General features: G+C 40.1%; 1 protein-coding gene across 8 annotated transcripts in view; it reads left to right on the plus strand.

Annotated features, from left to right (window-relative positions):
- ILA (putative protein kinase regulator ILITHYIA) overlaps nucleotides 1–23530 on the plus strand; it is a 356320-nt gene extending 332790 nt beyond the window's left edge. For all 8 annotated transcript variants that reach the window (XM_089396177.1, XM_089396171.1, XM_089396172.1 and 5 more), the window contains one exon: nucleotides 23165–23530. In XM_089396177.1, the coding sequence (XP_089252303.1) occupies nucleotides 23165–23256 (92 nt within the window). In that variant the 3' untranslated portion in view covers nucleotides 23257–23530. The remainder of the gene's footprint in view (nucleotides 1–23164) is intronic.
- The last annotated feature ends 462 nt before the right edge of the window (nucleotides 23531–23992 follow it).

The following is a 23992-nucleotide window of genomic DNA, read 5'->3' on the forward strand; positions in this document are numbered from 1 at the left end:
GCAAGTAATTACATTATGGCATAATGATCTTAAGAAATTCACAACATTTAGGAGGAGAGCGACCCTTCAATTTATAGAAGAGGCTTACACCATTTAACCTGCTTTTGCTCCCTAGAATTAGCTAAGAAACTTCAAGAAACAAGTGGTTTGTCATCCACAATTTGATTGGTGACTAAATCATTACATCAAAATTTGCTTTACATTCTTGAAACCAACAAAAGAGGGACAACGTCTCATGAAGAGAGGTTTGGCTTGCTTAAAGGAAGCATGCTTATCTTGAGGGCCCAATTTGCCTTAGGTATACAATGTTCCACTTGATTTGACGTTGCTTTATCTCAAGGATTCTTGAAAGATGGAAAAGTACTCCAACATTCACCTTTTGGGGCCAAGATTCCTTTTGGAGAGTCTAACATTCATCTTGGGGTCAACGTAGAGCCTTAAGAGATGGATGCCACCTTCCTTTTTCATGGAACCCTCAATGCCTTGCTTGAAATGGGTTATGATTAGCGTGAATGATGGATATATGTCCTCTAAGGCAATGGAGGCCCATCTTCTGCCACTGTTAATGCCAATCCCTTTACCACAGGGATCATCTCAGAGCAGTTTGGAGGGCCACAAAGGGTGGTTTTCGGCCACCTGCAAAGGAGTCGGGAGGAGGTATTGATGGGTGGTATTAATCGGGAGGAGGTATTATGGTTTGGGCGGTGGTAGGTAAGTGGTGGTTATACTTTAGAGTCAAGACAGAGTCAGGCCCCACATGCTTCCATTGTCAGTGCACAATGGAATTCAACTTGAGCGGTAATTCTGGACCTACAACTGACCTCAAAAATTTCGGCCTCTTCCACAGGAAAACATCTCACACATGCAACTGTAGTAGGTCAGAAATTTGGTCAACGAGGGAATATTCTTCTTTGTTTTGCCTTGCCTTAGCTATCCTTTGAATCAGATTCTTCTTCCTTTGCTTGGGTGTAGAAGATACTTGCTTATGTGATGAATGAATGATCTTTAAATGGGTCAATTGGATCTCCAATATATAGCTGTCAAGGAGGGTTGAATAGGTGCCACTTGGAGGGCTAGGCCGACTTGTCCAAAGAGGGTCAAAGTGGTCAACTTGTGGGCATATGACTCATAATAAAAATTCAAATTCTTTTTATTTTAAATGTCCAAATGGGACATGAAATAAATAATTTTTCTTTTGACTCAAAAAAATAAATTATTTTTGACTCTAGCATGAAGAACATGCTTGACAAATCATAAGAAATACATTAATGATGACTATATATTATGAAGACCAAACCTAGTTACAATTTCAACTCTTCCTTTTAACTAGGGAGGTATTCATAATGGCTTATTGGGATATTCTCAAGTTCAAATATTTTATAAGAAAGGATCTAGATTGGTAAGCATCGGTATTAACATCATCATGATCAGCATTGTCAAATTACGAAGGCCTTGTCATGTAAGTTCTATCTCAACACTAGATCAGAGCACAATGTTGGGAAGCATTCCACAGGACACTGCACGACCACCTCTCCAAGGTACATAGTCCACCTAGGTTCCCCAGAGTATTGTTGGAAACACTAAGGTGGGGGGGGTGGGGGGGAATTATTATTCCTTTTACAATTGTTACTTTACCAATTTAGATCTCTTATAAACATAACACAAAATGAACAATATGGAATAAATAATTTTATTAATCGGAAATTACAAGGACTCCAACTCTTTTCTTTACAATAAATCAAGTACAATAATGTTTAGGGCTCCAACCCTAGATGAAGACACCAATCTTTCAATCACTAGGCTCCAACCTATACTTTGCCAAGCAACAACTTGGACTTCACAAGGCTCCAACCTCTAGGGCTCCAACCCTATCTTCCACAAGGCCCCAACCTTGTTTTTATGAGGCTCCAACCTGATCTTCTTGAGGACTCATATCCTCTAGGGCTCCAACGCTATGCTTCAATCCATCAAAATAAGTTAAATGGTTCTTCAAGACTTCCTTAATGCCTTCTACAACAAGTACTAACAGTATCTTCAAGTTCGCCTTCAACTATAACCTTGCTTAGCTCATCAATGACAACTTTATCAATCACTCAAGGAGTCTTCAAAGCTCTTCATGATACCCAAGCAACTTCCTTCAAGGTCACTCCATGAGGGTTTCAATCATGCTCCAAGGGCCTCCAAGAATCTTCAATAAGCTCTTCAAGATTTCAAGGGCTGCTTTACAGTGATCCTTTTCAAGCAAAAGATTGTCAAGATTCCACTGAACGATGCTCAATGAACTGCTTCTCAAGAGATGCCAAAACTCCCTCAAGTGTTACCTATCCAAAACACCAGAAGTCTGCTCACAAGTCTTATCGCTGCCTGCAATACACAACAGTCTTCAGAATCTTCTTAAGTGTCCTTCAATAGTCTTCAAAAGATGCTCAAGAACTGCTTCAAATATGTTCCAAAAAGTCCACTTCAGGAGGTCTTCCAAAACTGTATTTAAAGCTGCTATTAAACCGACTCTTAGTCTGATCTAAACACCTTCAAAAATTCCTCAAAGACTCTTCCAAATTCTGCTAATAGCTGTCCCCTAGATGCCTCTATACGTACTCAAGGTAGGCTTCAGATCATCCCCAAGAACTTGCATTAGAATCACTTGAAGTCCTGCTTAAGAAGTATTCAAGATCTGCACCAACAAGCTTTCAAGTCTGCTCAAGAGATCTTCTAAGGGCTATCCCAGTAATGGCTTCCAAGGCACTTCAATACTGCTTTAGATGTTATCTTCAGAGCCCTTCAAAATCTGCTCCAAGGTGCTTGCATGTCTACAAAATGCTGCTTCAGAATCTTTTCAAGGGCTGCTCTAAAGACATCAAGGGAGTGCTGCAAAATGCCTCCTAGGTCTGCTCAAATTGTCTCAAAGGGCTGCTTTAAAAACTGTTTCAAAAGACTGTCCACGTCAAGAAGAGATGCTCCACAGATCTGCTGATGTTCTATATTGGACCAAACTATTTTCAACAGATCTGAGCTTCAATGGTTCAAAGAAAATGTCCTCCACAGTGCAAAACTTTGTCACCACGGATCTGATTTTAAATGCTTCCACAGGTCCAAAAAATCCCACTACAAATCCAAGCTACAACAGGTTTAAATTCTTTCACAGATCCACTAATTCGTTTTACAAGCAGAAGACACCATTGTTCTGAAAAAGTGTGAGATTTGTGGGCCCAAACAGTACTCAGGTTCTGTCCTACGTTTCCAAAATATGCTTGTGACACAAGTCTCAGGTTTGCACAGTATATCGATCAAATCCCAATCACAGAATTTTCACCAAAATTCATCCTTTTTTAACTCTTTGCTCTTTTCTGCAATTCACCTCTTCTTAACCAATTTTTTCTGTACTCTCTTGACCGAAAATTTCAGAGCTAAAATGGACAAGTTCAGTTGGGTATATCTACTTGTTTGAGTTTATGAAGAGACATGTCTATTTGGAGGAGCCAACATGCCTTAGTGAGCCTATTCAACTTGGCTGGCAGCCTTTTTCAATTTTTAACATACACATATTTCAAAAAGTGAAATCTCTGCAATGACACACAGTTAGGAGGTAAATGAATACTCATTGGAAAGGGCATGACTTCCTATATAAGTTGGTGTAAAAAGAATTTCAAGGTTTTGTCTCAATGGTCAAAAGTATAATATTATTAATGACAGTGTTGGAATTTCTAAGTTTAATCTGTTAGAAATTCATCCTGTACTACCTGATTTATTTCTTCCTACTTGTTCAATTACTTAACAAGTTATTTACCATGTAAATACTGAAAATAAATACAAATACAGTGTCAACACATACAGGTTATCAACTGCAAGTAAACAAGATCACAAGTGACAGTGTTGTTTTTGGACTAATGTCCCCGGAAAAACCCAATGTGGGAAAACCGGTGCAACTATTTAGAGGGTTTTATTATTATGCAGTTTCAGAATACAACCTGGGTGCCAGAAATGGCTCACACAACAGAGAATGCCCTCAGCAGTAGTACCTTTCAGTCGGAGACAGATATTCTAGCTAAATCACCGGATGAGCAATCCCACAGCAACAATGCAACTTTTGCTACTCCGCGTCACTCTGATAGGGACTGCGTCACCCTATCTAGCTCTCAGTTTGTCCCACAAAGTTCTCCCAGCGCTGCCTCTAGGCCCTGCGTTAGCCTCTCTAGCTTTGCGTCAGCCTTTATTTTCAAAAATGGCCGGTTCGGAACCGACTCGGCTGAGTTGGTCCGAGCCAGACCCTCCAACGGTGACCCGGCCTAAGATTCGATTCGGCCGTCCGGGTTAATACCTAGCCGGCTAGGTTGTCTAACAACTCGGCCAGCTCGGTATTAACCTGGCTGTCTCGGCCGAGTCCAAACCTACTCGGTCGGGTTGGAAACAGCGGCCCATAAACCCGTCAAACAACGAAATTTTTTTTCTAAATATTCTTTTGGGGGACTCCAAACCAGTTTTTATTTAGCCTATGTTGTCTTTGGTGTCCATTCCCCTCTCCTAAAACCTATTTAACTTGCTCAACCCCTCTCATTTCCTCAACCATCTCATGCATTTGAGTGAGAATTTCAGTGAGAGTTTGTGAGGAGTTGATGAGTTTGTTTTTGGAGCAGCAGTGAGGAGTCTTGGGCAAGCATTGTAGCTAGAGTGAGGAGCTTCTTGGGCAGCCATTTGTAACAACATTTGCCATTGAGGAGTTGGTTTCTTGGAGCAATCTTGAGGAGACAGTTTGTGCTTGGAGGTATTTTTTTCACTTGTAAAAATCTGTTTTTGCTTATTAAATTTCATGTGCAAATCTGGAAATTGAAAAGAGTGTTTTTTGTGAAAGAAATGAACATTGAATCAATGCTTGTTTTTGTTTGTTTTCATTTTCAGATTTTTGGCTTTCATTTCCAAATCAAAACGTGGCACCTAGAGTGAAAGATGCTGCTTGGGCATATGTTGAAATGGTTGATAGTCGAATGCATTGCAAATTTTGCCATAGGAAAATTAAGGAAGGTCCTGGGGGCTTTAATAGGCTGAAACAACACTTGGCGGGGATTAGAGGCCAAATTACTCCATGTACCTCACCAGAAATTGGGGGGATTAGGAAGGATTTGTTAGCCAGCTTTGAGAAGTTTAAAGAAGATAAGGCTAGGCAAAAAGAGTTAGATGCTGAAATTGGGAGGAAGAGGAATATACGAAAAAATGTTGGCTACCAACCCCCATTTTGATTTTGAGGGTTCTTTATCTATCCCTTGTACTGATGCATCCAACCCTTTCTGATATGTTCCTCTTTCTTTTGAGTCTATTCAAGAAAAGGGAAAGGGTAAAATGAAAAAGGGTGATATGAATATCAAAGGTTATTTCACTCCCTCCTCTCCATCAGATGCACATGGTCCTCAAGCTAGTAGAAGTCATATGCAGCCCACTTTAGATTACCATTGGAGGAAGAATTGAGGGAGACTGCTTGTGATTACATAGCTAGATGGTGGTATGATGCTGATATCCCCTTCAATGCTTCCCATTCACCATATTATGAGCCTATGTTTGATGCCGTACATGCTGCTGGAAATGTCTTCAAAGGCCCTACTATGCATGAGCTAAGGGGGTATCGTTTGCAGAAAGAAATTGCCTTCATTAATGAGTATTTGAAAGATTTCAAGGACTCGTGGGCAAGAACAAGATGTACCATCATGTCAGATGGATGGACTGATCAAAGAAACTGTACCATCATAAACTTTCTTATCTTTTGCCCACAGGGAACCATGTTTCTAAAATCAGTTGATGCATCTGATATGGTAAAAGATGGACAATTGTTGTTTTAGCTATTGGATGAGGTTGTTGAGGAGGTGGGGGTGGCTAATGTTGTTTAAGTCATCACAAATAATGCCTCTAACTATGTTCTTGTTGGTAAACTGTTAGAGGAAAAAAATAGAACCATCTTTTGGACCCCATGCGCTGCACATTGCATAGACCTCATGCTTGAGGATATTGGCAAATTAGATTGGGTCAAAAACACTATAGATCATGCCAAAGCATAACAAAATTTATCTACAATCATTCATGGATTTTGAGCTTGGTGAGGAGACACACAGGGGGCAAGGATATTATTAGGCTTGCCATCACTAGATTTGCTACTCATTTTTGGACATTGCAATCTATGCTTTCAAAACATAGAAACTTGCAAAAGATCTTTTCCAGTGAAGAATGGAAGGCAAAGAATTGAAAAAAAAAGTTAATGAAGAAATATTTTGGAGAAAGACAACAGAGATTGTGAAGCTTGTTGAACCACTGGTTAAGGTGTTGCAGTTGGTGGATAGGGAAAGATTGGCTATGGGCTTCGTTTATGAGGCTATGGATCAAGCAAATGAGCAAATAAAGAGGGCATCAAAGGATAAAGTGGCTAAGTATAGGCCCATTTGGGCAATCATTGATGAAGGATGAAACAATCAACTCCATCGCCCTATACATGCCGCTGGGTATTTTTTGAACCCACGATATCATTATAAAGCTAAGGCGACGGGAGCTTTGAAGGGGGAGGTTAGAGATGGATTGATTGACTACATTGATCGCATAATCCCACTGGAGCGTGATCAGCTGGAGATACACCGACAGATCACAACCATCAGCAAAGCCACAGGTACCTTTGGTAAGAACCTAGCAAAGATTGCAAGGGAAGCAGATGAGCCAGGTAAACAAAAATTTCAGTTTTCAAATTCTTGATACTTATTTTGTTAAATCATTTACCAATTGCTAAACAAAAGACTTGATTCAGATCCCATTGTGTTGGAAGACATTGATCCAACATCAGATTGGGTAGTGGAGAGCCATCCAGCAGAGTTTGATTCTGATGAGGATCTTGATTTGGATTTACAGGTGGAGGCATCACCCGAACATAATGTTCAGTTAAATGCAGATCTAATCTTAACTGTTGATTAGGGACTTAATCCCGGTCGTTGAGATGCCAATAGAAAAAGTATAAGAGAAGGCTTGAGGGGCACTTGGAAAACACACTGAGGGAGACTAGTCAGCTCAATTTCTGGAGCAAGGTTTACTGAGAAATTAAACCAGTGGTCTGGAGAGCAGTGAGAAGGCAGCAAGTACGGAACAGAGAGATGAGAGATCAACATAGAAGAGGCAGACGCAGAGCCAGAGGAAACCACGCAGAGGCAGCAGAGACTGCGCAGAGCCAGAAGAGCTTGCGTCATCCACACAGAGGTTGCAAGAGTGACGCAAAAGCCCAGAGAGGTTGCGCAAAGCCTCAGTGGGCTGACGCAGAGGGTTTCGGGCTGTAGCAGAGGTCAGTAGGGCCTATGCAGGGTTTAGGAAAGTGCTAGAAGTTTGTCTATCTGTGGGCAAGCTAGTTTGGCACCCTGTTGTACAAGAAAATTGCTGAATAATAAAATATTCCCTTGCTGCATTGGTTTTCCCACATTGGGTTTTCCTGGGGACATTAGTCCAAAATGCCTGTGTCAATGTGCATATTTTTGTTTCTGTATTACGATGTGATATTTGCAACCAGTGTTGATAATATCGCCGAGATATCGGCGATATTCGGAAATATCGCGATATTTTCGGCAAGCCGATATATCGCCGACAAAATATCGCGATATTTTCGGCTTTTGAAAATATCGCGCGATTTCTGGAATATCGCCGATATTTCGGAAAATATCGCGCGACAATCGAAAATATCGCCCCGGTGACTGTAAGAAATTTCTGCACGGCCTATAAAAATCCGATTTTGGTTTTTTTTCATATCATTTTCATTTCTGATTGTTGGAGAAGGAAGGGGAGAGCTATGTGGTTGTTGCCAAGGAGGGTTTGAGCGTTCTAGGCCCTAGTATTGATATGCTATTCATGGTAATGTTAAATTCTTAAAGTAAAAGTGACATTCTCCTTAATCTTCATTTTCATCCTTTTACTTAAATTTTTAACATTACCATGAAATGACTCAGGATGTTTGAGAGTGGTTCCGACCTCATTGGATTTCATATGGAGAAAGTAGAATTTTAGATTTCATTCAAAATGCAGCTGACTTATCATTTTTTTAGGATTTCAGGATTGGGAGATTGTAATGTTTCCAGGTGACACCACTTGCCCGGGCTACCCCTGCCACTAGTAGAGGACGTGGTCTACCTCCTATAGCTCCTACTTCTAGTTCTTCAGCTTCTAGAGCATAGCCAACTACACTGCCAACTCCACCAGCACCAACATCTACATCTAGAGGGAAAGGGAAAGCTGTGGCATTTTCTCGCAAGAGGGGCAGAGGAAATCAATAGGATTAGACTTTAGTTATTTTCTTATGTGCTTGTAAGTTGTACATGAACAATGAACATTGAATATTCAAGAATCAAGACCAAGCATATCACATTCTAATTTCTAAATAGTAAATTTTGATTCTATTTATTTTTTTAAAGTGAACTATGAACTTTGAGAAGTAATTATATTTTAATTTGATTAGATAAGCTGCAACCTGCAATTTAATATGGATAAAAAACTATATTTTGGTGTATATATATATATATAAAACATGTCCCCCGTGTCTTGTTTCCAGGTCGTCGTGTTTCGTATTGAATACTCGTATTTATGTGTCCTCCGTGTCTCGTGTTCTCGTGTCATGTGACTTAGCTTAGACAATATTGATGTATTGTCTCCGTGGAGGGTGGAGTCTGAGGAGCCCCTCTTGGAGGAGTCACCTTCATGGTTAGAGCCAGTGGCAGATGATCCATTAGAGCAGGGGCAACAAGAGGAGGACTCGGAGTCAGAGGAGCAGCAGCACTCAGAGGAGGAGTAGGAGGAGGAGGAGGAGGACACCGCGGGAGCATTAGCATCAACACCATCTGCTATAGATATAGGAGAGCATAGCCCCATACCTAGCACTCATTATTTGACATTAGGTGCAGAGGCAGGGTCAGGGCCTCCTACTACTAGGGGAAGGCCTGGCAAACATGCCATCATGTTTTCCCGTAAAAGGGGGAGAGGGCAATGATTTCAGATAGATAGCTGCTAGTTTTATTTGTTGTGCTACATATAACTCATGATGATGAGATACTTTTATATATGTGATGTTATTTTGTATTGGTTCTCCACGTTTGAGTCCTTGAATGGACAATTATCAGGGATCAGCAGGATTTGGTATCGCCTTTGATGTATCATTTCTATTTGACATCATATATATCAGTGTTTTGTTCATATTTATGTGCCAATGTGTTTATTTCATGTTGTTATTGCTTTATATGTTTAAAAATCTGAAAAAAAATGAATATATTATGCAATTTTTATGCTTGCCGATATTTGCCGATATTTTCGCCGATATTGCCGATAAGATATTTTCTGGACCCTCGCCGATATTTTCCCGATACCGATATTATCAACACTGTCTGCAACAGTGTTTATTTTAATGTTTGTTGAAGTAATTTAATGAATAACTTATGATGAAATAAGTAGGAAAAGTAAATCAGTTGTTGTAGTGGTGAATTTTCACACGGTATCATAGCAAGTAATCAGAGATAGAAAGGGAAAATCAGTTATGGGTCGAGACCACGATGCAGAGGCATCCACCTCAGGGGACTCACACAGATTTTTAGATGATTGCACAAGAGAGAGCGGTTTCGATTTCTCTATGTTAGCTTCTAGGTTGGAAGAAGAAGTGGCGTGCATGAATAGTGCTACATCATCAGAAGTATGGTATATAGACAGTGGAGCCTCGTGGCATATGACGAGAATCAGGGAGTGCTTCTCAGAATATCGAGAAGAGATGATGAACTTTCAGATCACCATGGGGAACAAGGCAAAGTGTACTCCAGTAGGAAAGGGTACCATAGTTTTTCAGATAGAATCGGGAAAGCGGTTCCGTGCCACAAATGTGCTGCATGTGCCAGGATTGGAGATGAACTTACCTTCCATGTCACAACTATAAGGCAAGGGCTATGACGTCTACTTCATCAAGGAAAAGGTATACGTCAAACACCCGTGCTGGAAAAAGAAAAGTGCAGATCGAGATCAAAAGTAATCAGCTGTACAAATTACAACTAGAATCTCCAATGGCACTAATAGGCAGTCATGGGGACAAAGACTTGAATGAATTATGACACAGAAGGATGGGTCACTTGCACCATGGAGCTTTAAGAATTCTCAGGACCACTGTAACAGGAGTTCCGGATCTGAGTACGGAATGAGACGATGTATGCAGGGGATGCACTGTAGGAAAGTATGCCAAGGCGACATTTCCTAGGAGCAACCACAGGGCTGAGAGTATACTAGGATTGATACACTCAGATATCTGCAGACCTATGTCCATCAAAGCTCTCAGCGGTGTCGAGTATTTCCTTACCTTCATTGATGACCACTCGAGGAAAACTTGGATCTATTTTTTGAAAACCAAGGTGAGGTTTTCTGTCGATTCAAGGAGTTCAAGGCTCTAGTGGAGAATTCGACAGGTAAGAAAATAAAAGTCTTACGCTCAGATAATGGTGGAGAATATGTCGATAAGGACTTCACTGATTTTTGCACTAAGGAGGGCATCAAAGAGAGTGGACAACTCCCTACAATCCGGAGTAGAATGAGGTGGCAAAAAGGTAAAACAGGACTATTGTAGAAGCAGCTAGGGCCATGCTGTATGATCAGAATATGCCAAAATTCCTGTTGGTAGAAGCATGCAACACGGTTGTCTACGTTCAGAACAAGACTCCTCATCGGGCATTGGGCAAGATTAATCTAGAGAAAGTCTTCATTGGGAAGACACCTGAAGTCAGTCATTTCAGGATATTTGGGAGTTTGGCATATTGTCACATGCCTGGAGAAAAGGGGAAGAAGTTGGATCAGACTACAGAAAAGGGGTATCTGGTAAGATATAGCGAGAACGCTAAGGCATACAGGATCTATCTTCTAGGGAGCAAGAAGGTAGTAGTACAACAAGATGTAAAGTTCATGGAGGACAGAGCTTTCAGAAGATCTCACGAAATGCCTTCCAAGGAGCAGTCGAAAGAGGATCTGTTGGTCATGCCTCTTCAACCAACGAAAGTGAAGAATCCTTCCTCAGATCAGGGAGATTCTCAGGATGAGGAAGAGGAGCAAACAGAAGCACCTGTTGGCAGAGGAAGAACCAGCAGGGAACTTTGTCAAATTCTGCGTGATGCAGCGAACTTCATCGGAGAGCCAAGGAACAGTAAAAGGGAGCGAAAACAGCGAGACAAGTATCAGGCGTTAGTAACTCAGGATGGAGAGCCTGCTAGCTTCAAGGAGGTAGCTCAACATCAGGGCTGGCTAGATGCAATGGTGGAGTATAACTCCATAATGGTAAATGATGTCTGGGAGGTGGTATCAAGGCCTCAAGACAGATCTAGACAGATCTGTGCTAGGTTCAAGATGGATCTACAAGATCAAATATATTGCGGACGACAGTATTGAAAAATACAAGGCCATGTTTGTGGCTAAGGGGTATGCTCAAAAGGAAGGGATTGACTATGAGGAAACCTTTGCCTCGGTAGCCAGGTATACATCTATTAGGACCGTGATATCTCTTGCAGCCCAGATGGGATGGGAGATCCATCAGATGGATGTCAAGATGACATTTCTGAATGGGGTAATAGAAGAAGTATACATTGAACAACCAGAGGGCTTTGAAACTCGTGAGAAGAAGTCTCATGTATGCAGACTGAAGAAAGCCTTGTATGGGCTGAAGCAGGCACCAAGAGCGTGGTATGGTCGAATAGATGGCTACTTGTAGAAGATGGGGTTTGTCAAGAGTGACGCGGATCCTAATCTCTACTATCTGGTCGTAGATTGCGAGCCACTTATCTTAGTATTATATGTGGATGATCTCTTCTTGATAGGATCATCTAGACTCATTGAAGATTGCAAGAAGAATCTAGCCACAAAGTTCAATATGAAGGATCTGGGACGAATGCACTATTTTCTAGGGTTGGAAGTTTGGCAGCAGAAAGGAGAAATTTTCCTTGGGCAAGGAAGGTATGCTACAAAAATTCTGAAAAGGTTTGGGATGGGAGACTGTAGACCTATGGCTACGCCAATGATCACCAACTGGAAGAAGATTGATGCATCAGAAGACAAGGATGTCGATCCCACCCTATATCGGCAGCTCATAGGGTCCTTGATGTATTTAGTTAATACCAGGCCATATATTCGCTATGTTGTCAACACCCTCAGTGAGTTCATGGTGGAACCAAAGAGGGCTCACTAGGCAGCAACCAAGCACTTTATCAGGTATTTACAGGGAACAATTGATTACGGGCTCTTGTACAACAAGGGGAAGGATATCAGGTTGAGTGGATTTACTGATGTAGACTGGGCAGGAAGTTTAGTGGATCGAAAAAGTACCTTTGGGTACTGTTTCAACATTGGATCAGGAATAACCTCCTGGTGCAATAGGAAACAGAAGTCCATGGCTCTGAGCTCGTCTGAGGCAAAATATATGGCAGCAAGCATAGCTTCATGTGAGGCCATATGGCTTAGAAAACTGCTGGTAAAACTATTTAGAAGAAATATGGAGGCGACTAGGATCATGTGTGATAATCAGAGTTGCATCAAACTCTCTGAGAATCCAGTATTTCATGATAGGTCAAAGCATATTGATATCCGGTGTTACTTTGCCAGAGATTGTGTCCAACGTGGAGCTGTACAATTGAGCTACACTCCTACATGGGAACAAGTGGCAGATATCTTCACCAAGGCCCTTGGAAAGTCAATTTGACTACTTCAGAGAAAAGATGGGGATGGTAAAGAACCCCTCTTAGAAGTAGTGTGTTAGCAGCACGAATGAAGAGGGAGTTGCAGTGCAGATGCAATGTTGGGAGAAAGGACCAACAACAGCACAGATGCAGAGGGAGTTGCAGTGCGGATGCAGTGTTGGGAGAAAGGACAAACATCAGCACAGATGCAGAGGAAGGTGTAGTGCAGATGTCGTGTTGGGAGAAAGGACTAGCAGCAGCACAGATGCAGAGGGAGCTGTCATACAGATGCAGTAGTGGAAGTGACAGAACCATGGGCAGCAGTACAGGATGCAACAGTGCAGAGGATGTTGGGGCAGGGAAGCCTAGCATCAGCACAAGTACCGATGCCTGATGATCAAAGTAATACTCAGTGGAGTATTTCTAGAGCATAGTCCTCACTAAGAGGGAGTGTTGGTTTGGGGTAGCATCGGATGTGCTCTAGCCCCGAAATTTGGTGGAGAGGTTGGAGCACATGAGATCTCCAATACCCAGAAAGGGATTGGGCAGATTCTAAACAGATCATGAGATATTAAAATAATTATTAATATTTTTAATGGAGTCCTTAAGTCTAAACTTAGGGAAAATAAAATATTAATGTGTATTAATATGAATTTGTGTTAGAATGGTCCAAAAGACATGGATCAAGCCAGATCTAATCATAGCCGTTGATTAGGGACTTATTCTCGGCCGTTGAGATTTCAACAGAAAAAGTATAAGAGGAGGCTTGAGGGGCACTTGGAAAACACACTGAGGGAGACCAGTGAGTTCAATTTCTGGAGCGGGGTTTGCTGAGAAATTGAATCAGTGGTCTAGAGAGCAATCAAGAGGCAACAAGTATGGAACAAAGAGACGGGAGATCAGCGCAGAAGAGGCAGACACAGAGCCAGAGGAAGCCACGGAGAGGCAGCAGAGACTGCGCAGAGCTAGAAGGGCCTGTGTCATCCACGTAGAGGCTGCAGAAGTGACGCAAAAGCCCAAAGAGGCTGCGCAGAGCCTTAGTAGGATGACGCAGAGGGTTTCAGGCTGTAGCAGAGGTCAGTAGGGCCTATGCAGGGTTTAGCAAAGTGTTGGAAGTTTCTCTATCTGTGGTTAAGCCAGTTTGGCACCCTGTCGTACAAGAAAAATGTTGGATAATAAAATACTCCCTTGCTACACCGGTTTTTGCACATCGGGTTTTCCAAGGACATTAGTCCAAAATAACTGTGTCAATGTGTGCATATTTTTGTTTCTGTATTATGATGTGATATCTGCAGCAATATTTATTTTAATGTTTGTTGAAGTAATTTCATGAATAAATTATGATGAAATAAGTAGGAAAAGTAAATCAGTTGCTGCAGTGGTAGAATTTTTACATTCACTGTCATCTTGCTGCTCTTCTTCCGACTCCTTTGAGTCTCTTTACTTCCCTCCTGGAAGTCCTCAATTCGACTCCCTTTGAGTCTCGATTTCCTTTCTGGAAATCCCTCCTCCTTGGTCTTGCCCTGTTAGGTACTGTTCTGACCACAGTACCCCACCAGCTTCACTCCACAAATTATCCGCAACTTCTTATATCTCAGCAACTTGAAGGACTAAGCCTCTAGGCTCTGCGCAATCTCGGCACCGGCAAAATCTACACCTCCTAGCCACAACATCGATCCTTTTTGACTGAGAAAGATGATCGGGCACTGCATAGGTCAGGTTTGCTCCTCTTTGCCTCTGCACTGATCCTCCTCCTGGCTCGAACTGATGACACAGGCCCTCTGCGTCACTCCTTCCTTGATGTTTTATGCTGGAACAACTTCTGTCACTCGGGATAGCTATTTCTGTTGCTACTGCTCTGCTCAGCTGATGCCTTCAGTTATCCTGTGATCCGCAACCATGCTCTGATAGCATGTTCAAATTTCTAAGTTTAACCTGTTAGAAATTCTTCCTGTGCTATCTGATTTATTTATTCCTACTTGTTCAATTACTTAACAAATTATTTACCATGTAAATACTGAAAATAAATACAAGTAGAATATCAACACATACAGATCATCAACTGAAAGTAAACAAGCACACAGGTGACACCGTTGTTTTTGGACTAATGTCCTCGGAAAAACCCAATGCGGGAAAGCTAGTGCAACTATTCAGAGGTTTTTATTATTATGCAATTTTAGAATACAACCTAGGTGCCAGAAATGGCTCATCCAATAGAGAATGCCCTCAGAAGTAGTACCTCTCAGTTGGAGATAGATATTCTGGCTAAATCACCGGATGAACAATCCCACAACAACAGTGCAGCGTCTGCTGCTCTGCGTCACTCTGATAGGGACCACGTCACCCTATCCAGTTCTCTAGCTCTCAATTTGTCCCACGAAGTTCTCCCAGCGTTGCCTCTAGGCCCTGCCTTAGCCTCTCTGGCTCTGCGTTAGCTTCTGGAGCCTCTGCGTCAACCCCTAAACCGTCTATGTCTCACACGCTAGCCCTCTCTGGCTTTGCACAACTCTTGGTTGCCTCTGCGTGGCCACTGGCTGGCTTTGCGTAGCTTCTAGCTGGTTTTGTGTCAACCTTTCCCGGCTCTGCGATGATCCTCTGGGTACTAACTCAACCTCTCTACTATGTATTCACTGCCCCTCAGCTGCAACTCAGATCACTCATTCGATTTCCTCAGCAAACCCTGCCCCAGAAAATAGAATTCTTGATCTCTCTTGGTGTGTTCTCCAACTGACCCTCAAGCCTCCTCTTATACTTTTCCCGTTTGCCCATCAACGACCAGGATTAAATCTCTAATCAATGACTAAGATTAGATTTGGCTTGATCGATGACTTTTGGACCATTCTAACCCAGTTTTATGTTAATACCCATTAATATTTTATTTTTCCCAAGTTTAGACTTAGGAACTCCATTAAAAATATTAATTATTTTAATATCTCCCAAACCGGTTAGAATCTGCCCAAACCCTTTCTGGGTCTTGGAGATCTCATGTGTTTTAGCCTCTCCACCAATTTTCATGGCTAGAGCACATTCGATGCTACCCCAAATCAATAGACAGTATTTGTAATATTATTACAGTACCTTAACTAGATATTTGACCATTCCTTGATTCAAGATTCATGCTAGAGCTTTTTTCTTAGGACATAGTACTAGGGTTCCTAGAGTTTGTATCAACAAAGGATAAGGTTTCATTCATGTATGTGAAGGTCTTCTTCATAGGCTTAGGGTTCTATACGCATAGGCTTCCATTCATGTATTGGCTTTATGACATCATAAGTATTAGGTTTAGGACTTGCATCAATATGTTAGGGCTAAGGCATCTTCTAGAGCTTAGGGAATTTATTAAATATCTAGGGCATAAATGTGTACTTAGGGTTTTGCACCAATATCTTCATTGGCATATACTTCATGACCTAGGGTTCCATTCATGCACTTAGGATCTAAGGTTTGTTCACCTAGGGTTTGCAACTTTGCACAAGTACATCTTAGGGTTAGGGCAACATGAATTTGGCACTTAGGTTCCCATCATCTTCAATAATGGCATCATTGTATTGACATCAATGACAACTTTGTCCAACTATCTCCCCCTTTGCCATTGATGGCAATATTCTCGCCCTTTCAACATTTTCTCCCCCTTTGTCATTGATGGCAATATTCTTGCCCTTTCAACATTTGCTCCCCCTATCATGCTTCTTCTTGTCATATTGCTCCCCTTGTCATCATGCTTTTCTTTAATGGACTTGGCCCCCCTAAGCCTTTGCATGCTTTCATGGAAGTGGATGAAAGTAGATGGTGTCTTTATGCAACTAGTCAAACCATTTCGGAGAGACAATCAAGAGTTATATCTACGTGTATGATTGTCCATGTATGACTTGTCATGAGTTTCCCAGGGCTTATCAAGGAAGCATCTTGTAAGAATAGTCATATTGTCTCAAGCTCCCTCTAACAATATGCATAATCTCCTTTTGGAAAAATCTTATCATCAAAAACTTGGAATATATATGCCAAAGATGTACTCATCAGATCAACAACATGAGTTGATACCTTGAGTGTTCAAGAGGCTTTCTTATCCAATTTGCTTTCTTCTCCAAACTTGGGTAACTTTCTTTTCTTGCTTGGTAGTCATGTTTTTAGCTTGTTTAGGAACCCAAGTAAAGTTACAATCACGAGCCATATGTCCAATGTTATGGCATTTGAAGCATTCCATCTCGTTCATCAATGAGGAAACATGAATTCTTCTTGCAAAGCTGCTTCTAGGAGACTGATGGGGACCATTAAATTTGACCTTGTGGTATGCCCTACAATCCTTTGCCGTGTGTCCAAAATTTGTACAAGAATAGCAATAAGCAAAAAATATACTTTTGTACTTGGAGGATGGAGCTTGTCTTGATGTACCTCTAAAGGCTTTTTGCGTTGTGATCCTTTGATGATATCCATTGCTCTTTTCATTCTTGACATTATCTGCGTATCTTCTTGGAGTAGGGTTTCTTCCAATGTCATCTTGACTCTTCTCCTTGCTTTTGCTAGAACCGGGGGCATCAATATTCCTTCCAAGCTTCTCCACATCCTTGTTGTTTGATGTATTAGGGTTTGCATCATTTATGTTTGAGGGTTCACTTGCATAACGAAGACTTGATTTATCAAGGGGAGATATTTGATGACTTGGGATGTCATCTAGGGTTTGAGAGCTCTTTAGACTCTTGTTCAGATGATCAACTTCTTTCCTTAGGAGATCAATTTCTTCTTTCATCATCTTGCATTCTTCATCCTTCTTTGCTAGACTAATCTCCATTTCTTCCTTCATCCTTGTTGCTTCACATGTTTCGGCCTTGAGAGAGGTGATATCTGATTTTAATTTGAAGATCTCTTCATCCTTTTCTTCTAGTTGGCATGTCATGGTATTTCTTTCCTTTTCTGCTTCATCAACTTGTCCTTCCAGGAGGGCCAAAACTTCCATCACCCTTTCAGCTCCTTGTGCTTGTTTCTTTGCTTCTTCCAGTTGAGATTTAAGGGAGGAGACCTTTTCCTTGTATTGACCAATATTTGCTTCAAGTTTGTTCAAGTCCTCATGTCCTTGTTCAAGTTGACTTGACAAAATGTCTTCCCTTTTCTTTGCTTTATCCAACTGATTTGTCATGGATATGACTTCTTCATGATGCCTTTTTATTGTTTTGATGCAATTCCTCCTTTAGCTTGATGAGCTGCTCATGTCTTTCTTATACTTGAAGCTTGAAAATGTCAACTTCCTTCCTTGTCTTGTGAAGGTCATGGTCACCATCTTGCGCTTGCTTTTTGAGCTCCTTATTTTCGTTTTTCAAACTGCTTCTCTTCTAGGGTAGCTACAAGTTTGCCTTAAAATCTATTTAAACCTCTACTTCAAGAATTTCTTCATCATCATCTTCCTTCATATAGCTAGTCCCTTTATTTTTGCTTTCATTTGTTTTCTTTGGTTCATCTTGATGCTCTTTGCCATTATCTTCAGCTTCCTTAATGGGTTCTGGATTTGTTGATTTTTGTAGCATCGGATGTGCTCCAGCCATGAAAATTGGTGGAGAGGCTAAGGCACATGAGATCTCCAAGACCCAGAAATCGTTTGGGGAAATTCCACCCGGATGGAGAGATATTAAAATAATTAATATTTTTAATGAGACCCTAAGTCTAAACTTAAGAAAATTAAAATATTAATGTGTATTAATATAATATGAGTGAGAAAGTTCTAAATAATGAGGATCAAGCCAAATCTAATCTTAGTCGTTGATTAGGGACTTAATCTCGACCGTTGAAGACTCAACAGGAAAAGTATAAGAGGAGGCTTGAGGGTCAGCTGGAGACACACCAAGTTGATCAAGAATTCAATTTTCTGGGGCGGGGTTTGCTGAGAAATCGAGTTAGTGATCTGTTGCAGTGATGGGCAGTTCGGCAGAAGGCCAAGAATACATAGCAGAGAGGCAGAGAGAGTGTCGAAAAGACAATGCAGAGCCTTGGAAGGCTGATGCAAAGGCAGTCAGGATTGACGTAGAGGATGAGGAAGCCAGCGCAACCTGTCCATCCAATTTGACTCGCCTCTCTTGATAAGGGTTGAACCACGAACATGAAGGAGGACTAGACTAGGATATATTGCCATGGAGACCTTACCAGCGAACCTAGCCATCATACCAGCAAGAAAGAAACTCCAATCTTTTCAAAGGAAAATGTTGATATTAATACTAGATTGGAGGAACGAAAGCATGGGAGGCCATTGGATGCACAATGATGTCCAACGGTTGAACAGATGGGAAAGGGCCTGTTGCTTATATGATAGGGGTATATGAGGAATAGAGTGGAGGGATACGTGAGCAAAGGGAGGGCAAGCAGCGACGTTTTGACCATTTGAATAAGATCATAGCCGATAGCTAATCATAAACATATGTGGGTAGAGCCAATTGCCGATGAGAATAGTCAGAAGGGCAGAGCCATAATGTAATTGTCGAGAGCAATTCCAATCCCAGATCGGGGGGGATGCATATCCAGTACATGTTTTTCCAAGAATAGAGCTAGTCGTTGATGGATTGAGTTGATGATCAATATAAATAGGTCTTTGATCGAGTATCGAAAGAACAAAGGTTACCTCTACGTCCAAGAACTCAACCCATCCATTCGCTATCGCTCCTGGCTTTCCCGATCAATGAATCTATCTGGTAGTTTCGGCTACTCCTCCTCTACCAATATCCCTGATCCAATCAATCTATCCTATCTAGTAGAGAGGCTCAGAGAATGCAGAGGGCCAAGAGGCTGACGCAGAGGGTTGCAGAGCTAATGCTGAGCTAAAGAGGTAGTGTTGAGGAATTTTCATGGGGCAGATTGAGAGCTAGTTAGCTGATGCAGAGCCGCAAAGGGTGACGCAGTTCTTGAGGGTAGCCTAGAGTAGCTTTCACTGTCCAGCTAAGGGAGTAGTTTCACTATGAGGCTATTCATCCGGTTGCTGATTAGTTGGAATATCTGTCTTCGAAGAAAGGTACTTTTGCCAAGGAAAATCTTTGAAGGGTGAGTCGTTTCTAGCACCCTAGTTGTATTAAAAAAACTGCATAATAATAAAACCCTTATATCTGTTGCATCGGTTTTCCCACATTGGGTTTTTCCAGGGATGATTGTCCAAAAATAACGATGTCCCTTGTGTTATCTCAGTTATTTCAGTTGTTGATCTGTATATGTGTTAAGGTTTCATTTGTTTTTATTTCAGTATTTATATTGATAAATAACTTCTTAATTGAAAGAACAAGTAGGAGATAATAAACCAGATAATGCAGTAGGGATTTTTGATGTGTTTGACTTAGAAATTTCCACAAGATTTCCTTCTTGCTTTCCATCATCTTCTTGATTAGAGATGCTCCTTTTGAGTGAAGAGCTTGAAGTTTGCCCCACATATCTTTTGTTGATGAACATTTTTCCAATTTGGCCTTTATAGGATCTGGTAGCCCACTCAAGATTGCTTTTATTTCTATTGTACTATGTTTCTTGGATTCTTCATCGTCTATTGTACAACCAGCGATCATTGAATCTCAGACTTCAAAACCTTGAGTCATTAAGAAATTCTTCATTCCTGCCTTCCATATTTCAAAGCTTCCATTGAACAATGGAGCTTTCCCAATTTGATTATTCACTGAGGAGGTGACATGTCATGCTCTTGTCCTGCGAGAAATTCCATAATAGCAAAGATGCGAAGAAATACAACCCAGAACACATAACAAAATGAGAAAAACAACAAGTATTTTATTATTTAGAGATGAAAGCATTGTTCACTTGCCTCTTCAAGGGGGCAACCTCTAGCAGAGCAGATTTGTATTACAAAATAAGACTCGATATTTCTCCATGGGCAGTCTCTATCATTTATATAGGATTCATACATACAATACCATGGGTCATTACCATGGTTATCTCAATACCATCTATCTAATACCATGGCCCATTTACAACTAACTGTGGTCCCTTTCTTAAATGTAGGCCAACCAGTTACAATTATTCATATGGGCTTTATTGACACTTTAACTAACTATAACTATGACTCGACCGTATTACGTAAATAAAGGGGTTAGTGTTGGACCCTAACATGACACCTTTAACGGGTTTGCAAGCCTTCTTCCTTGACTTTGCCATTTGTGTTCTAAGGATCTACCTTCAAGCTGTTAGGCTCTAAGTGAAGGCACTAGCTCTGAAACCAATTATTGGAAACACTTGGGGTGGGGCGGAATCCATATTTTTTTTACAATTGTTACTTTACCAATTTAGATCTCTTATAAACAGAACACAAAATGAACAATATGGAATAAATAATTTTATCAATTTGAAATAATGAGGACTCCAATCCTCCTCTTTACAATAAATCAAGTACACGGGTACTGCTTCCAGGCATTGGAGAGCACGTACCCCACGCTCGAGCAAAACGTTCCAAAATTGTCGGGTGCTTCAATGGGTACTTTGGAGATTTTTGGGAGCTTCACTGCGACATATTTTGACGTTTCGGGTACCTATTTTGAGCTGAGAAGGTACCATTTGTTTATTTTCTAAGTGATACATGTTAGGTCAGGGCACTGGACTGCATGGGTTTTGTAAAGCGACAAAGGCGTGGAGATGTAGCAAAGGTTTCAACAAAATATAGACAATTGCCAGTCATTCCTTGGCAACGTCTATTGCAAATCTTGAAGTTCAACAATTGCAAATAAGTCTACTTTCTTGAAGTTTATATTGAAGCTTTAATGAGAAGATTCAAGAAATTACAGTGATGGTCAAAAAGAGAAAGAGTAGCGTGTTAGTCAGTTTCATTTTATAAATTTCCGAACTTGAATTTCGAAGTTGAATATAATATAGTGTTCCATGAAATCACATAGTAATCAAGTAATAATAGCTTTTTTTTTTCGGTTTGGGAGTTTCACGTGTTTCTTTGCTAGCAAGGAATTTCATTGGCAATTTGTTGATGGATTAATATTTTGATTTTTTCTAGCAGTGTTTCAAAGTCTAATTTTTTCATATTTCGTTGCAAGATGGAATCTGCAGGATGGAATTTGATTGGCAAGTTTTGGATGGAAATAAATAAATTATTTTATTTTTATTTTTAATATACATTAAATTTTAATATATTATATTATTGCCACTCCCAACTTGATGTTTCCTGTAAATTTGGGCAAAGCTTCTAGCCGTGTTGGATACTTGTTCCCTCGTACTTGAAGTACCCGTGTACCGAAAACTCGTGCAACATAGGATCCAATCCTAGATGAAGGCACCAATCTTTCAATCACCAGGCTCCAACCTGTACTTTGCCAAGCACCAACTTGGATTTCACGAGGCTCCAACCCTATCTTCCACAAGGCTCCCAACATTGTTTTTATGAGGCTCCAACCCTCTCCACTAGCACAAGCTCCAACCTGACCTCTTTGAGAACTCCTATCTTCTAGGGCGCCAACCCTATGCTTCAATACTTCAAGATAAGTTCAATGGTTCTTCAAGACTTCCTCAATGCCTTCTGCGACAAGTCCTGACAATATCTTCAAGTTCGCCTTCAACTATGCCCTTGCTTAGCTCATCAATGACAACTTTATGAATCACTGAGAGTCTTCAAAGCTCTTCATGATACCCAAGCAACTTCCTTCAAGGTCACTCCATGGATGCTTCATCAGTGAACCGTTTGTTTAGTTACTGCCTACAGGTGGTAATTCTAAGTTTCACTGGCCTGTTTCTAACCTTTGAAACAACTATATTGCTTTGTAATAAATGACTGCAAGAAAAAATCACTCTTACAGTATAGAAAAGAGAGCAAAAAAGAAAACAGTCAACGCAGAATACACGTTCCAGCACTGAATATTTCAATGGGAATCTCAAGGAAATAAATAAATAATAAAATTTATCCACGAAAATATATCTGTTAACAAGCACAAGGGATCGAAACAACCAATCCTATTATGTTGGTAAAAACCACATGCTATCCGAAAATCAAATGTAAACAGTATGTTATGCATTTTATTTCTTGTCCAGTAGTTTCATTTTCAATTTTTCTACTTTTAGCATTTAGGAATTATCTAACAATTTTTTATTTCATATACTGTCGGTTGTTTACATGCTTAATAAAAACATGTTATCTCATCTTATAAAATGATATTAATAACATTATCTCAACTCATCCTATTTTATTGAACTGATATAATAATAGATATTATTATAAATAAATATATAAGTAGAAAATGAAATTAATAATTTAAATATATTGAGGGTTCTGTTAGTATAATGATCCATATTATTATGGAATAAAAATTTAATACAAACTGGACTTGTAAGAGTTGTGTTCTTAGAAAATTCATTCTCATATTTCGAGGAAAAGTTGCTAACATTTATTTGAATATGGGTTATTTAATACAAACTGGACTTGTAAGAGTTGTGTTCTTAGAAAATTCATTCTCATATTTCGAGGAAAAGTTGCTAACATTTATTTGAATATGGGTTTGCAGTGATTCAAGTGAAGATGATATCGTTGGCGCTTGATGTAAATACAAACTTTGTTTCCAATATTTTGTTTGTAATTTATTATTTTTGGGAATAGTGGCAACAGTTCAGTTTCTCAAATGTGAGGGAAATAATAGCGGCTTTTGAGTGTTAAGCATCATTCGTATTATAAAGTGCAATTTTGTTTAATATCACCTTTTATAACGTAAGCGTTAAGCATCATTCTTTGTCCCAAGCGAAATTTTGTTGTGTATTTAGATTGAGCTTTTGCAAGGCCTTTCTATATGGAATTGTGTTTAACAAATGTAGTTTTTGGCCTGTGAATGGATCTTTTTTTTTTTTTTTTTTATATGGTTGATATTTTATTTTTATTTTTTTATATGGTTTATATCAATGAATGGTATTTACATCTTTTATAATATTACTTTGAATCACTATTTATATTGAAGCATTGCTCATGAAAGATTAGGTATATATGGTCATGATTTAGTTGTATTAAAGTGCTTACGTTCCTATGTTATGCTTGTATATATGGATAAGTAGGTCCCAAATTACACAAGTTTATCTTATATTACAAAGGAGAAAAACGTTTACATAATAATTTACTCCTAATCTTATTCTTTTCTATATAAAATGGAATTTAATATAAGCAAGTTGTTTATTATTTTGTAATAAAATATAGTTTTATTATAAGAAAGTAATAAGAAAATTAAGTGAACTTGTACACATGTTTTAGAGTTAATTGAAAGGCTGTTGTTACGACATATGACCTGAAATTTCTTATATCCCCCAAAAAACTATTGGGGGGACATTCACCCATCATGCATTATGGT

The sequence above is a fragment of the Pinus tabuliformis genome, chromosome 1_2, assembly GCF_031772625.1.
Source record: "Pinus tabuliformis cultivar Carrire ecotype Pingquan chromosome 1_2, CPIR1, whole genome shotgun sequence".
In the NCBI taxonomy this organism is placed as follows: domain Eukaryota; kingdom Viridiplantae; phylum Streptophyta; class Pinopsida; order Pinales; family Pinaceae; genus Pinus; species Pinus tabuliformis.